The sequence below is a fragment of the Nannospalax galili genome, unplaced genomic scaffold (genome assembly GCF_000622305.1).
Source record: "Nannospalax galili isolate Female #2095 unplaced genomic scaffold, S.galili_v1.0 scaffold2271, whole genome shotgun sequence".
Taxonomy (NCBI): Eukaryota; Metazoa; Chordata; class Mammalia; order Rodentia; family Spalacidae; genus Nannospalax; species Nannospalax galili.
The window spans coordinates 398,125-411,641 of NW_008329329.1; the positions used below are offsets into that span (position 1 = coordinate 398,125).

Sequence of the window (13,517 nt, forward strand, 5' to 3'; positions counted from 1 at the left end):
ACGGGTACAATTGCATACATTCATGCAATACATGCATACAACATAAAATAATAGAACAAACATTTTTTTTCTTGTTTTTACATTGGGTGTGCGTGTGTACACCTGCACACACATGTACACAGTATGTGGAGGTCAGAGGGAAAGCTTGCTGGTTCTCAGGGTTGCTTGCTTGGCTCTGTTTCTCTTCTGTCTCGCCCTTTGGATCCCTTCTGATTTACACTGTGTGTTAACAGAGGTGGCGTTGTGAGTTGCTGAACTCTCTCAGATGTGTCTGTTCATATTTTTGTGTCTTAAGGTGTACTTTGAGTACATGAGAAGCTGGATCCAGATGCTGCAGCAGTTGCCTCAGGCGTCCCACAGCTTAAAGAATCTGTTAGAGGAAGAATGGAATTTCACAAAAGACATAACTCATTACATCCGGGGAGGAGAAGCACAGGCTGGAAAGCTGTTCTGGTAGGAGTCCTTGTGCGGTGGAGTGTCGTCCTTTCTCACCCCCAGATGCCTTGATTCTCGTTCCTGCATTTGAATGTCATGTCCGTAAACACTGCTCTGAGCCCCTTGTCCACAGTTTGCACCGTGGTTCTCACCTGGGTGGTTTTGCCCCCTTGGGAGCATTGCTGGTGCTTGGAGACATTTTTGATTGTTTTGGTGGGGAGGGCACTGCTAGCACCTGGGCACCTCAGTAGAGGCCAGAGGCCTGGACACTGCAACCTTGCAGCCGTGTAATCAGAAAGATCGGCCCCAGTGTCGGCCTTAGAAGTCCTGCCTTATGAGTCACCCTTTTGTTTTGTTTTCTTGTTGATAGTAAAGGGAGGAGACTTTGAGTCCTGTGGCAGTAGGATAGTGCTGTGTGTGTGTAACTGGGTGAGGACATTCAGAACTCATTGAGGGCGGTTTGGGAATGCAGTCAGATTACAGCAGCTCTTATAAACTCCTTATGTCCAGTAAAAGAGTGAGGGTGGACCAGGACACCTGAGGAGGGAGAGCAGGTCCTCTCTGCTGATCCAGAAATGAGCATCTTGTTGGTCAGACCCAGGCTGTCGCCTCCTTTTGGGTTCACAGGGCTCTGGTGGCTGCTCTAGTGTGACCCGAGGCAGGGTGAGGCCCTGCCCTGTTGCGCCCATCCCTGCTTCCTCCCTGTATTCGATTGCCTGTTTTTATGAGGAGTGCACTGAGTACCTCAGCTCTTGGGTGCCTCCTGCCCTGTCCTGCGTCAGGACATCAGCCTCCGTCCTGGGTGCTCCTTCGACCCCACTGGTCTCTGCTGTCCCTCTGTCTGCTTGTGTCCGCTTTTCTGCTTCGCACTCCAGTTCTTAACTTCCATCTTGTTTTGAGTGGTGAGCTTGCTGGTCTGACTCCCGTCCATCAGGCCTGGCCCGGGCTGCTCTGCCTGGCTCCAACAGTCAGCTTCGTTCCTGTGGTCGGCCTTCTTTCTGATTTTTTAAAAAAATGTGTTTATTCATATTTTATTTTGTATGAGTGTTTGCCTGCATTATATAAGTGCACTGTGTGTGCACTGCCCACAGAGGCCAGAAGAGGGCACCAGACCCCCTTGAACTGAAGTTAAGGACTTGTGTTGTTGGTGCCCTGTGGGTGCTAGGAACCAGGGGTCCTTACGGGAGCAGCCAGTGCTCTTAATGGCTGAACATCTTTCTAGCCCTAGTCAGGCTTCTTATAAAAAAAAAAAAAAAAAAAAAGGATCCATTGCCATTGCTATTTTCAACATCAGCCCTCTCTTACTTTTCTGTAATTCTATTTTGTTTCCAGCCCGTCAAGTGCTCTTGAGCTGCTTGGGAAGGTTCTCACGTAGTTTCACTCTGGATCGTGCTGTGTAGTTTCTCTCCTCATGTCCTTCTGTCCCTGTTATGTCTTTCTGTTCCCAGGCCACAGTCTCTGGCCTTTCCTTGGTGTTCTTTGTTCTGAGAATGGCCCCGGGGCTCTGCCACTCTGAGCAACATCTGCTCGGTAGACGGCACCCTTCCAGGTTCAGTGTGGTGCCCGCCCCAACCCCCCTTAAACTCCAGTTGTCCTCTCATGTGCTCTGGCTGCCCCTGAGGATGTGTCACACAATGAGCCTCCTTTCTCGACTCCTAAGCCCCCACTTTTCCATATGTGGCTGTCTCAGTCTGTTTCTGTCAGAATCTCTCACTTTTCTCCACCAGCAACAGATGCTGTTGTCTAACGGTCCACTACGCTGTCTTCTTGGGATGCTCCAGTGGTCCCCCACTGTGAGAATGCCCCACAACGGCCCTGGTGCAGTCTGCCCTCTCCTGCAGTGTCCTCACCTCCTCCTGGGCCCCACAGTGCCCACTGCACAGCCCGGCGCTGGGTGGGTCCTGTTCCGACCCTTGGAACTTGTTGCCCCCGTGGACGGCTCTTCCCCAGTTATTTTCATGACTTTTCCCCACTGCCTTCAGGTCTTTGTTGAAGTGTTACCTCCCAGCACATTTACAAGCAGTGAGTATTAGGGTTCGGGTTTTGTGCTCATCTTTCCCGCCCAGTGCAGGACATCTTTGCTCCCTGCGGCTGCTGTGTGTCCCCACGTAATAGCTGTTGGGTCAGTACTGCCCGAGGTCTTCGTATGGTCTTTTTAAATCACTTTCTAACCAAGTCTCCTTCCTACTCAGGCATTCTAAAGCCCGCTTACTTTGATGGCCACAAGATCAAACTTACTAGCACGACACCCAGGCCCTCCAGGGCACAGCCCCACATAGTTTGCTTCAGGGTCTCCTGCCAGGCTTTGTAGTTCCTTCTTTCTTCAGGCCTGCCTTGTGCTGGATACACCTTGTCTGTGCTGCTGGGCTTCCCACAGATCCCCTTCCTCCCCTCCTGTAGCAGGGGCTGTCGGCCCAGTAGAGGCTCCCCTCCAGCTGGGCTCGGTCAGCCCTGCCCCTTTGTTCCTCCCCATCTGATAAGCCCTGTTCTTACCTACACTCTTTAAATAGGCTGTGGTAGCCTCTCCTTGAATATGATTGGGTCAAAAACCTGTTGTTGAAGATTTACCACTGTAATTCACACAGCTGTGTGTGCCTCGGTGTTTGGTTTACCACTGGTGTTTAAACTGTGTATCCCTGAGGAAGATCAGGTACTATAGAAGCTAAGTGCAGGGAAAATTTAAAACCAGCTGCATTTCAGGAATTCACTTTGCTTTCCTTCCCTGTGGTCTGTTTTGTTTGAGGCATTTTATACTGTTTTTAACATTTAAGATGGAAATAACATTTGTATACACATAGCTCCTGTAGACATAGCTTATGATTCTATGGTTTATAATTAAATACTGTACAGTAGGCCAAAGATATGTTAGAATCCAGACTTAAGCTTTTCACATCCGTTATGATTTAATGCTAAAGAACACTGGTGAGTTTTAAACCATTGTGCCGTAGCTGAACCTGGTTTCAGGACCATTTTCCTTCTGTTTTACTTTATTGTGTTTTGCTCCCTTAGTGACATTGCAGGAATGCTGCTGAAATCTACGGGGATCTTTCTAGAAGTCGGCTTGCAGGAGAGCTGTGCTGAGTTTTGGACCAGTGCTGATGACAACAGTGCTTCAGATGAAATAAGGTTGGATCTGAGCTTGCTTTCTGCTCCGTTCCTATCCCGTGAAGCTTTGTTTCCCCTGATGAGCCTCCAGTGAGCCTTGTTCAAGCCGGATTGTACTGGACAGAAGGAATTTGGGCAGTAAACCCAACAGGACTTATTTAGTACTATCTTTTCATGTGATCTTTTAGTTACAGCTTTATGCAGAAATCTCTTTGAAGGCAGCATAATTGAGCATAATAAAAGCAGTACCTTCAGAGACTGGGAAAAAATTAGCTGAAAATGAATATAATTAACTGATTCAACCCACATTTTCTGGGACTGTCCATTGCTACCTTTTAATGACATTTGACACATTTTTACTGTTTTTTATGCTTTACTTCTGTTGAACATTAAGAGTGTGTGAAATCATGGCTTATTCATTTGTTGAATTTCGTCTAGTTCTGTGTAGGTGCTTTTTAGGTTGAACCACTGAAATTGGTTGTGTGTGGGGGGGTCATATAGCTATTTTGTGGCCATATATCGTAATAGCCGAGTCAGTCCACACAGGTCACAGGTGTCCTTCAAAGCACAAGCATTTCTGCTCACCATCTGAATTTTGATGATAGCAGTTGGGGTTTCAGAATTGCTGGATAAGACATTCTCAGCCAGGTTCTCACCTGGGAAAACGTTGATGGCTGAGTGACAGAGAGAGTAGCCGTACAAGCCCTGTAGTTTTGAGTTGAAGCTTCAGGATAGGGTGGGAGTTGAAGGTGGTATACTAGTCAGCAGCTCTTGGGATGCTGCACTGCTCTGCCAGGGATGGATCTCAAGGGGTTTTCTATAGAGTGGCCTTAGTGGTCCACAAGGCACGCACCATGGTGTCCTGCTGCTCCCTGTGATCAGCCGTGGTGGCAGCAGTGTGCCACATGAGTCAGTGCGTGAGGTGTGCAGGGAGACAGCTGTCAAACGTTTACCACCCTATGTATGCATTTCTTTTCAATTAGATTGTGACCTGTTTATCAAAAACTTACCTCAGACTCTTAAGAACTTGCCATAGTGAAGTCTTCAGAAAATTGAGCACACTGTTGTTTGTGGGTTATTTGGGGGACCCTACTTGTATTGGAAGTACTTGAGTACTTTACGCAGAAACGAGAGGAGCTGCTGCTGAGTATTGGAGCTGCATTTTCTGTGACTGCTTGTTCCCACTGATGATGCTTGTTGGTGTTAGCTGTTGCTACGATTTGGAATTTGCAGTGTCTTTGTAGTTAGGTGTTCCTGAACCCAGGTGCCTGTTGTGAACTAACTGGGCTTCGATTCCTTGGCAGGAGGTCTGTCATAGAGATCAGCCGAGCGCTCAAGGAGCTCTTCCACGAAGCCAGGGAAAGGGCTTCCAAAGCCCTGGGCTTTGCTAAAATGCTGAGAAAGGTGAGCTCACACCCGATTGCTGCATCTTCCTCTCTGCCACAAAGCTCATCCTCACGTGCCTTCTGTGTTACTGTGATCCTAGGACCTGGAAATAGCGGCAGAATTTGTACTTTCCGTCCCAGTCCGAGACCTTCTGGGTGCTCTGAAAGCAAAGCAGTATGTTAAGGTGAGAGTCTATCAGGCCTACTTAGAGCACCTGGTCTACAGCGGGGCCTGTTCACAGCAGGCAGTAAAGATTTTAGGCATGGTTGGTGCATTGATCCTGCAAGTGGCCAGAAAGCCAAACTTGCTCACACATTATTCTTATAAATCAGCTGTTAATGTGCATTATTTATTAATTTAGTTGTCCATCTGTATTGAAATAATGTATTGATTTTACATAGCGATTTGGGTGCTGATGCTCATGTTTCCTGAAGCACTTGGAAGATTTTACATGAGCCTTTGATGCTCTATCCTGGTCATCACCATACGATGTTTTAGTCCCAGTCGTTAGTCCACTTTAAGTTGCTTGATTGTCACTTTGGGACCTGTGTGTAGCATGTCTTTGGAATTGTATGCCAAGCCCAGGGACGTAGGGTGGGCTGCTGTGCATCTGTGTCCCTTGTTAAGTGATTGCTAGGCGGTTCTCTGAGCCCTGCCTCCTGGAACAGCATCTGGCTAACTCTGGCAGGTTGTCCTAGGCTTGTGCCCCACACCCAGGACTAGTTTCTATTGGCAGAAGTCAGATGAAACCCATGCTATAACTGGAGAAGCTGCAAGGACCCAGTCCATCCCCGCCTCCTCCCTTTCTCCAGCTCAACTTTGCTTAGACTGATGCCTTTCCCACACACCTCCCTGCCCTTAAAACTGCTTGTCTTTTCACACCCTACCCCACCCCACCTGCCTCCTGGTTGGCTTGAATTTACTGTATTGCCCAGGTTGATCTCAAACTTGAGATCCTCCAGCCTCAGCCTCCTGAGTGCTGGGATTACAGGCATGCACCAACTATGCCTGGCTGCTTTGTTTTCGTTTTTTTAAAATAATGTATTTCTTATTTTAAGACTGGATCATTTTCCTTTCTAGGTACAGATTCCTGGGTTAGAAAACTTGCACATGTTTGTTCCCGACACACTTGCTGAGGAGAAAAGCATTATTTTGCAGTTACTCAATGCTGCTGCAGGAAAGGACTGCTCAAAAGACCCAGACGACGTCTTCATCGATGCCTTTCTGCTTCTGACCAAGCACGGGGACCAAGCCAGGGACTCAGAAGATGGCTGGGGCATGTGGGAGGCACAGGCTGTCAAAGTTGTGCCCCAGGTGGAGACTGTCGATACCCTGAGAAACATGCAGGTACGTACGCCACTTTCTGGCCTCACCACTCAGTTGTGCTAGTTGAAACCCTTTTTTGAAAAATGGATTGCAGTTTATGAACAGTAACCATAGTGATCCGAAGTACGCACTTCCTCAAATGTTTCCCAACATTGTACTTCATGAAGTTTGAGTGCAATTCTCCTAAAATACGCCAGCAAGTTTTGTTGAGTATGTTAAATTATATTGGAATATTTGAAACAACCTACATATTTGACTTATACCTTTTTTTGTTCAATCATGTAGTTAGGTTTAGAGACTTGTGATTTTTAAAAGCCACTGTCTCACTAATGCATTTATAGTTCCAGAAATCCCAGTTTCTGAAGAGCTTATAAAGAGTTAAAATAATACTGCTGATCTCTTGGTGCTGGTCAGTTTTCACTTTTGTAGGAAAGGCCTTCCTGCCCAACAGGGGCCCTGGTCAGTTTTGAAGCTCGCTAATTACATCTGTCACCTGCCAGAAGCCTCATGTGTATTCTGCTTAGGGACAGAGATGGAAGTGTTCACACATATCTGGGGCTCGGCTGGACCAGAGCTGGTCAGAGTCTGCTGCACCTGCCGCCTTCGTCTCTCCCTTGCAGTCTCTGTCTCAGTTGACCATGTCTGCTTACCTGTGTAAGGCAGAAGTGTGCAAGTGTGTCTTCCTGCCTTTCCAGTTAATCATCAGCCCAGGCAGCCAGAAGCACATCTAGTAAATGACCTGTTTCCTTTAAAAAAAAATTTACTTATTTATTATTTTTATTTTATGCATATGAGTGTATTGCTTGCATGTATGTAAATGCACCCGTGTTGTGCAGTGCCCATGGTGGTCAGAATAGGGTGCTGGAATCCGTTGGAACTGGAGTGATGGATGGTTGTTAGCTGGGAATCAAACCCGGGTCCTCTGCAAGAGCAGCCAGTCTTCTAACCCACTGAGCCATCTCTCCAGCCCCAGATGACCTGTTTCTAGTGCTCGCAGGACCACGACCCAGCTCAGGTGTCACTATCCCGCTTCTGAACAACTGCACTGTCTTACCTTGTTGCCCTCCTGTTCTCCAGTTGGTTTGTTGTTTGTTCGTGTGATCCTGATGACACACAGATCTACTCCATGGTAGTGATTCTCCATCTCTTAATAAAAATCGTGCAGGCCCAACAGCTTGGTGACTTGTGCCCCGGCCCTCACCTGCTTCTTACTCTTGTTTTTCATACATGCTGCACATGCACAGTGGCGCTGGACTGCCTGTGCCCCCCCAGCCTGGTGGGGCTCTTCCCTTTGCCCGTCAGGCAGCAGCTGTTGGCATGGCAGTCCTGAAGTGGTGGTTTGAGGTGGGTAAGCAGTCACCGTCTGGTCTGTTTTTATGCCCTGTGTTTGGTTTTCCTTCCAGGTGGATAATCTTATTCTTGTTGTCATGGAGTCGGCTCACCTCCTAATGCAGAGAAAAGCCTTCCAGCAGTCCATCGAGGGGCTGATGACCCTACGGCAAGAGCAGACCTCCAGCCAGCCGGTCATTGCCAAAGCTTTGCAACAGCTCAAGGTACCATACTGTCCTTGTCTTTGGGTGTGATGCTGTGGGAGAGTCAAGGGGTATGGCATGATACCCAGGGGCGGGTGGCCTCCCATTCTTTCCCCTAGTGTACACTTGTGCGTGTATAAACTAAAAACTTCCCCCAATTTCCTGAAACTGTAGAATTTTAGAATTTAGAATTGGGAAGGATAGAAAATGGAGCTGTTTCATGACCTCGTGGTGGTCATGTGGTTGTGAGCAGAGTTGAGATTGAAGCCTTTGCAGGGTAAATTTCTTTCACCTTTAGCAGTTTCCAGTAATTGCCACAGAGATTCTCTATCAGGAGTGCTTGGACTTTGTGCAGGCACACAGGCATTTGCGGTAGAGGACCGCCTTCTCCTTATCGGTACCCAGTTTTTGTCCGTTTTCACCACTTTGTGTTGTGCTCCATTTGTGGGTCCCGTCTCCCTCTCCACTTTCCCACCAGCCATAAGTTATACTTCCTGGTTACACAGGCATGGTTTCTGAAGGATGCAACAGTCCCCAGAAGTACCTGTCATCTGATAAACGTTTGTTTTGTTTCTTCCAATCTGGTTTGTATTATTTGTTGATAAATCTCTTATGAACTGTCATCCCACCCTAATACTGGTACAAGGGACTGTGGTTTTTTTCTTTTAGTTTGAGCCAGTGTAAATTTTGAGAGTGTAAATTTTAGGAGATGTTGATTATACTTGAGTTTAGCGATCACTGATTGGAGGGCATGAACTGTCACACTGAAGTACACAGGAGAGAGGTCAGTACTCGACAGCCGAGGGGAATTGCATCATGTTAGTATAGCTCGGGAGGGTTTCAGACAGGCAGCGTGGGCATCAGTGTCAGTGGTCAGGGTTATGGGTCTGCTGAGCCACAAAGTCTGATTTGATATATTCACAGTGAAAAGTAATACAGGACATAATCCTTCTCAGATAAGCTTGGCACACCTTGTTTTGTTGAGAGCTATCAAATTTTGTTTTCTAAGTCTGGGGGAGTTTCTGAAGATTTTGGAAGAATATGTTGAAATGAAACATAGCAGTGACTGATAGAGCCCCATATACGATTGTGCGTGAGGACCCGTGGAAAGGAAGACAGTGACTGATAGATCCCCGTATATGATTGTGTGTGAGGCCCAGTAGAAAGGAAGGCCAGCTTGGAGTCATCGTGGTACTACTTAAAGAAGCAATTAGAGCTTAATTAAGACCTGATCTCTCAGCCTTTGCACTGTGGACACTAGTACCATTAGTACCAGTGATTCTTTGTTGAATGGTGGGGAGGAGAATGGTTAAGGGGTGGGCAGTCTCTGTGCATTGTGGGATGTTTGGCAGGATCCCTAGCCTCTGTCCACCAGGTGTCAGCAGATCACACTTCCTCCTCCAGTCTTGATAATCTGTAATATCTCCAGATACTCCAGCCCCATCTCTGGGGGTTGGTACACGGCAACACTAACGACGTGAACACCTTTCTAAACACCAGGTGACAGTTGGTCTGGTCACTTTAAGTGGATTGTTTTCCTTTTTATTTTGTGAGATGTTAAAGAATACCTAGTAATAACAAAGGTGAAAATACTTTTGATAAAATACTAAGGCCCAAACTGTCAGGGAGGAGTGGAGTCTTCTTTCCTGTGGGAAGCGTGATGCGGCTTGTTTCATTTTGGATGATCATGGTTTGGAACTCCTCAGAACGATGCTCTGGAGCTTTGCAACAGAATCAGTGATGCTATCGACCGGGTGGACCACATGTTTACGTCTGAGTTTGATGCTGACATTGACGAGTCCGAATCTCTCACCCTGCAGCAGTACTACCGAGAGGCGATGGTCCAGGGGTACAACTTTGGGTTTGAGGTAGGTATGGAATGAGAGGGAGAAGGCAATTGAGGAATTGCTTCATTTGCAGGAAGCATCATTCATCTTCTGTGGTGGGTCTGGTAGGAGTGTCCTCGTCTGTTGCCACGGAGCCTCAGAAATGTCAGCTTTCTTTTCAACTCTCAGATGCTTCCCCAGATTTTACTTTCTGTTAACAGCTATCTTTATTTAAAACTTTAAGAGATGCTTGCTACTGTAAACGTATATTCTTAAGTAAGCTTACGAGTAAAGCATTTACAAGACTGTATTTTGAGACACAATATACTCTATGTATTATTCAAAGTATATACAGTAATTAGATTTTGTTTTGAGTGTTTAGAAAGGCTGTTTTACTCAAACATGGCACCGTGGCGTACAGGCATTGATGGACTGTTAATTCTGAGACATGTGAACTCTTCTTACAGTATCACAAAGAAGTTGTCCGTTTGATGTCTGGAGAGTTCAGACAGAGGATAGGAGACAAGTACATCAGCTTCGCCCGAAAGTGGATGAATTATGTCCTGACCAAGTGTGAGAGCGGCCGAGGGACAAGGCCCAGGTATAGCAGGAGACATGCTGGTTCCTGTGTGACTGGCGCTTGGCCAGTGGTGTTGTGTTCTTGTGTGTTATCAAGTTTATAAACCAATTGCACAAAAAAGAGAGCTCTGAACTCCACTGCAGTCAGCTTTTGTTTCATTTTGTTTTGTGTTTTGAGACAGGGTCTCCCTGTAGCCTCAGCTGGCCTACAACTCACAAAGATCCACCTGTCTCTGCCTCCCGAGTGCTGGGATTAAAGGTGTGCACAACCATGCCTGGTTCAAGAAGAAAAGACATAAATTGAGTAATCTTAAGGAAGTTCGCATTCACAATGGACAAGTCAGATAGTATCTTTTCCCTCATGAAATGTCAGCCTGCTGCTTAGTGTGAGTAGAAGACAAAATGGGTAAACTGTGTATCTACTAAGAAGGAATTTGGGATCTGCAGGGGAAATATGTGAGTTGTCTGTGAGCAGTATAGTCTCTCTACTGGAGTAGACCTTATTAAAGTATTGTGCCTGAAAACTGGTGAGCATTCTATAACTCCTGATGAACAGGTGTTATGGGACACTCAAAGCCTCTTTCCAAGTTTGAAATGCAAAGCAAGAACTTAATCCTATATAGCTCATGAATAATTCCCACTACAAGTGGCATGCCTTTGAAAGTCTTTCCTGCCTCCCATTTCATTAAGATAATTTTTAAAACTATTTTCTTGATTATTTTTTATTTTATGTTTATGAGTATATTGCCTGTATGTGTTATATAAGTGCACCTGAGTTGTGCAGTGCTTGAGGAGGTCAGAAGAGGGTGTCAAATCCCCTGACACTGTAGATGCAGATGGCTGTTCACTGCCATGTGCTGCCTGGAAGCTGAATCTGCGTCTTGTAAGAGAGGTCGATGCTTTTAACCACTGAGCCATCTCTCCAGCGCCTAAAATAAAAATTTTAAAGCCATTTTAAAAATTGTTTTCCAGGGCTGGAGAGATGAGTCAGCGGTTAAGAACACTGGTTGTTCTTGCAGAAGACCCAGGTTTGAATCCCAGCACCCACATGGCAGCTAACAACTGTCTGTAACTCCAGTTCCAGGGGATCCGACCGCCTCCATGGGCATTGCAAGACATGGGTGCACTTACCTACACCCAGGCAATACACCCATACACATAAAATAAAAATAATAAATAAAAACTTTTTTTAAAAAAAATTGCTTTCCCCAAAGCCCCACTATAAGCTCCCTCCGCCCAGGTGTTTATGCAGTGGGGAGACGGAAAAAAAAAAAACCCAGAAAACAAAAGCCAAGTGTTTTGTTTTGCATAGTAAACTTTATATGACTTTGCATTAATGTTAACAGTGTGCAGTATACAGCATTTCCCCAGCTATGGTATGACTGTTGAATATTTTCATGTGACAGGTGGGCAACTCAAGGATTTGATTTTCTACAAGCCATCGAACCTGGCTTCATTTCTGCTTTACCAGAAGATGACTTCTTGGTATGAAACATTCTACAGATTTTTCTATTGATAAGCACCAAGTTGGTCACTTTCTGTTCAACTGTATGTTTTCTGTGTAATAGAGGTTCCTAAACACACTTCCTGTAGTGGTAGTGCTGAGGCGTTAAAGCAAACACGGAGTTTTTGTGCTCTTCGTGGTGACAGTGGTGCTCAGCTAATGTCTGGTGGTTTCTAAGCCCCGCAGTCCTGACGTTGACGTCAGCTTCTATATCCCTGCTCTGCCAGCTCAGTGGCTGCCTTGGAAGGTAATGAACAAAGATCGCTGTTTCCCTTGGTCGTCCTCAGAGTGTAGTGCCAGTGCTACGTACCCGCTGCCCTGATCCGTTCCGTCAGATCTTGATGTTGCCCAGATGGGAGTCGCTCTGTTACCCTCTGCCAGTGGAAACAGTTGCATCTTTGCTCATATATGCTGTTGTTTTATGTGAAATGTCTGCTAAGTTGCTTTTATTTATGAAGATAAAATTAATATATTTTAAATTATATTTAATTTTTATTCAAACTATATATCTTTTTGTCTTTGGAAGCTGACTTTGACAACATTTACTAAGATTGCATGTCTCTTTCAGACATCCTGAACCTGATGTGCGGTGTGTGGAATTAAGGATATACTTTCTTTTTTGTCCTGTTTTTACAGAGTTTACAAGCCTTGATGAATGAATGCATTGGCCATGTCATAGGGAAGCCACACAGTCCTGTCACAGGTTTGTGTCTTGGTAAGACCTCTCAGGCAGCATTTCCCCTGGGATGCGCTGGTTTGAATAAGTAACCTGTCTTGGGATTGATGTCATTCACGATGGCATGAGATGTTTTTCAATACTGAGGAAAGTGACAAATGTGGTATGTATTCAGGGAACTCCATGGTCATCTTTGTGTCCTGACAGGAGTATTAAAATGCCAGCACAAGGTGTTCCCTGCCGGCCACACATTCGGACTGGCTTTATTTTTCCCGTGGTAATGCAGCCTGCTTTCCCATTAAGGTCTTGTGTTTGGGGAGGAGCTTTCCCTGTAGCTGCTGCTGAGCGACTGCTCTGATCCTTCTCCCTCACACCATGGAAGGGGATGCCCGTTTTCTTCACTTCCCCCATTTCCCATTCCCCGTTGTAAGTTCTGATTTGGTTTTACTTTTAACAATTCAATTTATATTACACCAAGATATACATTACTTTTATTTTCAAGCATAGTATACAGTTTTACAATATAGTCCTTAAAGAGAAAATACTTATACAGAAAAAGCTTTGTGTCATTCTTGATACCGTCTGTGAATAAAATAAATTCCTATGTCATAAGCACTCCAAAATAAAAGCTTAGAAATTTTATGGAATCTAAGTTGCACAAAAATAGTTCAGTAACAGTAAATTTTTGCTGAACACGAGCTCTGCCTGTTAAGTGGTACTTGCCAACCACAGGGAAATGTAGTGTAAGAGCAGGTCTCGGGACTTAAAATTCATTTAGTTTGTATAACCCTTTCTCCAGGGCTATCATTGTGAACGTTACTATTTGTAAAACTATTTGAGAATTTATATAAAGCATAGCTTTTTTAAAAATATCAAACTCTTAGTAGGCCTAGTAACATAAACAGAATTTGATTTTCTGATATATTAAAACATTTGTGGTCCCCTCCTGTGAGCCAGAGTTCTAATCTACTCCTGTGAGTTAGAACTGTGGTTCCCTCCCAGGAGCTGGAGCTGTGGTTCCTGCCTGTGAATTGGAGCTCTGGTCCCCTCCCAGGAGCTGGAGCTTTGGTCCCCTACCGGGAGCCACTGTTCCACATTTCTCTGGTGGTCGAGCAGATTGGAGGATGGAGGCAGCACTTTCAGCTTCT

At 45.6% G+C, this 13,517-nt stretch overlaps 1 protein-coding gene across 3 annotated transcripts in view; it reads left to right on the forward strand.

The window, feature by feature from the left end:
- Map3k4 (mitogen-activated protein kinase kinase kinase 4) overlaps positions 1–13,517 on the forward strand; it is a 111,015-nt gene that overhangs the window by 71,895 nt on the left and 25,603 nt on the right. For 2 of the 3 annotated variants that reach the window (XM_008836711.2, XM_008836706.2), the window contains exons 6-15: positions 296–453; positions 3,445–3,561; positions 4,845–4,944; positions 5,027–5,110; positions 6,007–6,273; positions 7,656–7,805; positions 9,491–9,652; positions 10,078–10,211; positions 11,596–11,674; positions 12,330–12,396. In XM_008836711.2, coding sequence (XP_008834933.1) covers positions 296–453; positions 3,445–3,561; positions 4,845–4,944; positions 5,027–5,110; positions 6,007–6,273; positions 7,656–7,805; positions 9,491–9,652; positions 10,078–10,211; positions 11,596–11,674; positions 12,330–12,396 — 1,318 coding nt within the window. The remainder of the gene's footprint in view (positions 1–295; positions 454–3,444; positions 3,562–4,844; positions 4,945–5,026; positions 5,111–6,006; positions 6,274–7,655; positions 7,806–9,490; positions 9,653–10,077; positions 10,212–11,595; positions 11,675–12,329; positions 12,397–13,517) is intronic. The other variant, XM_029565230.1, reaches the window with a different exon arrangement.